Raw genomic sequence first — 2903 nt, 5'->3', positions numbered from 1 at the left:
ATAGTTTTTGTTATGATGATAAATTTACTGAGCGATGAATCAAAGTGCAAATGAGTCACATTATTAGAAATATAACGATAGGCCCTCAGCGTCGCCATTCACTGCTGGTTTTTATCTTGCAAAGAATGTCCGGAGATTTAAGGCAAAAATTGGTTAAGCTAATACCAAATATTAACGCTGATTTAGGATAAGGACGATTTTATTGGAAAATCCTGCCTGGGAACGGCGTTTGCTTAAATTGAGTGCACTTCCAGCACTTCCTTATAGGAGCATTCTTGGTGGACATTGCACCGGGCAGGCCGAAGCTATCAAAATTCACTAGTACATCTACTGCTCGTCCCTGATAACAACAGCTATTCTAATAATATTGCAAGACTACTTGTCTCTTATTTGTTCAAAGAGTCTGCCTATCAAATTTTGTCTTCTCTTTCCTGTTTCGTGTAATCATTAATTGATCTACAATCGTTCAAGCTTACTGAAACTATTTTACTTTCACTGCCGTCCAATTTCATGTCATCTGCACAAATGTACGCCTAATTCTGGGTATATTAAGCCTACCCGCCTCCTGCCTTTCAATTTTTAACGGTGTTCATCTTTACCAATAGTTACCCTGATTGAAACTATCAACGACCTCTCGTACTCTCGAGCCAAGCGATGTTGGTATGTGGCAGCCTAACTGGCTATTTGATTATCTGCAGCGTTTTACTTATCGGTAATTATCAATAAATATGATGACTCCCTGAAATCTGAACCTAATTATCTTGTACTTCTCCCCTACAATCCTACTTTTGCTTACCTTTCTCCCTACCCTCCTCTCAGGTCATTTGCTTGGCGCAATAATCGATAAGCGCATCGACGACTGTCTATTCAGTATTGCCGCAAGCATATTGTTCATTGCCTCTGGCACCATTTTTATTGAGCGTTGGACCAGTCATTATCATGTGCAGTCCAGGGATCGTAATGCGATAAAGGGTACAGCTGCATTAACGATAATAACTGCGGTTATATTTATTGCTGACTCAATTGTTATTTTACGCCGTTAAAATGTATCGCACATAAGTATGTTTGCATGTAAGCATGTATATTAATATGTAAACTTAAAAAACGTATAAATGTGCCAAAGTTTTGATAAGGGATTAAAAGTCAATTATACATACACATAATTTATGTACGTATATCACTGTGTTTTTATTCAAAGTGTTCATTAATATGTACTTACAATTTTATTCATTTAATTCATGCTTGTTAAGTAATTCGAAATATGTACATAAAAATAAAAATATTTTTACCACAATTTATTTGTAGGGCATCGCGATCGCCTGCATTGTGCTATGGGAGACCTCTGGCGACCTCTCCTCAAGACCGCTGATTGTTTGCGGTACTTTGGGAGGTTTCACTATCATTTGCGGTGTACTGCTGATTGGTGAGTAAAATAGTATTTGGTGTTCTATTAAGTCACACATACTTACAAATGTATGTAAAAGAATTAACGCTTAAACTTTAGCTATCAAAAGCCTAGAAAAGCTAAATATTAATACACTCCGGTTATCTTGAACCCGGTTCTTCCTGCCGCCCTTTTTGTAGCACCTGTGGTATGAATCAGTGTGTTTTTGTTTTTTGGAATATTTAGGTAAAAGGTCCAAGCGTATGCGAAAACTGTTGAAATGATATTTCTTAAATTTTTTGCACGAATTTCGCACAACTTTAGAAAATTGAATTACGTTCTCATTTATCTTTCAGATTCTAGAGTTTAATCAAACAACGTGTCTCCTTTCAAAAAGGGTCGAAGAAATTGTCTGAACCGTTAGAGCTATAAAAACTCCTGTTTTCGCCGAAAAAGCACCAATTTCCAGTCGTCCTTTAAAGGCATGTTAAACGAAAACTTTCCTGTCGTGATTGTTAATATTCTGCAAATTTGAGGATTTTTTTAATTTCAAAAAAATAAAAAAATACTAAGAGCCATTCTTCTTCAATTTCGGTCCATTGTATTATTGCATTAATTTTGATAAAAATAAAGCTGCTGCAGTTACCACAAGTCCAAATATAAGCTCAGATTTCTGCAGAAAAAATATCCCTATTCAATTACAAGTATATAAAATACTAGATCGCCCTCACCCGCTTCGCTGAGTGTATGAAATTTCTACGTGATACATTGAGTAAAATTTATTTCAAGAAAACTCAATTAAAAAACAGGAGGTTTAAAATTTACTAAAATAAACTTATCCCCTGAACTCAATTTGAGATTTTAAACAGATGGAAACCTCTTACATGTAGTTTTGAAATTAATTCATTTAAATCATTGAGTAGTTTGAATTTAAATTTTCAAACAGTTGGCAACCTTTTTCATTCATTCAAACCCATTTAGATTCATACCAATCTTCTACAACAATATATATTTTGAAAGCCGTTTTTTATGTGTTCGCAAAGCTCGAGAACGGCCGAACCGTTTTTTTTGAAATTTCGGATACCTGCTTCAGACGTCCCAAGGATGGTTATAGGCTAAAAATTTTGATATATGAAGGGCCGTGGCACTTCCCATACAAACCGATTTTTTCATACTGCATATCTCTGGAAGTGTTCACGGTAGAATACTGGAACTTGGTACGGCAATATATGAAATCAATCTTATACTCATGGAGAAAAATGGGCCATTTGAAAAGGGGTCATGGCGCCGCAAAAAAGTTTATATATAATTCTTGTGTCTGTGTGTTGGTGAGTGAAATCCTTCTAAATGCCCTGACCGATTTTAACGATGTTTATTGTGTACTTTTGAGTGGCTCTCTGGAGAGCGTAGTTTCAAAACTTCACCCGCCAGTTGGCGCTGTAGTGAAGTTATTACTAAAAATTTTATTTATTATCCACTTCAAAATATTTATTGGTAACGGTAAAGGCAATACTATTGC

General features: G+C 35.6%; 1 protein-coding gene across 1 annotated transcript in view; it reads left to right on the top strand.

The window, feature by feature from the left end:
- The window catches only part of LOC118733226, a gene marked incomplete at its 3' end in the record, with an annotated part of 21186 nt that extends 19763 nt beyond the window's left edge, over window positions 1-1423 (top strand). The window contains 1 exon segment of the mRNA XM_036462546.1: window positions 1306-1423. Coding sequence (XP_036318439.1) covers window positions 1306-1423 — 118 coding nt within the window.
- Between the last annotated feature and the right edge of the window lie 1480 nt (window positions 1424-2903).

The sequence above is a fragment of the Rhagoletis pomonella genome, unplaced genomic scaffold (genome assembly GCF_013731165.1).
Source record: "Rhagoletis pomonella isolate Grant_MI unplaced genomic scaffold, Rhpom_1.0 Rhpom_scaffold_00002, whole genome shotgun sequence".
Lineage (NCBI taxonomy): Eukaryota > Metazoa > Arthropoda > Insecta > Diptera > Tephritidae > Rhagoletis > Rhagoletis pomonella.
The sequence above is the reverse complement of the archived record's forward strand: the minus strand, read 5'-3'. Positions and strand labels throughout refer to the sequence as shown.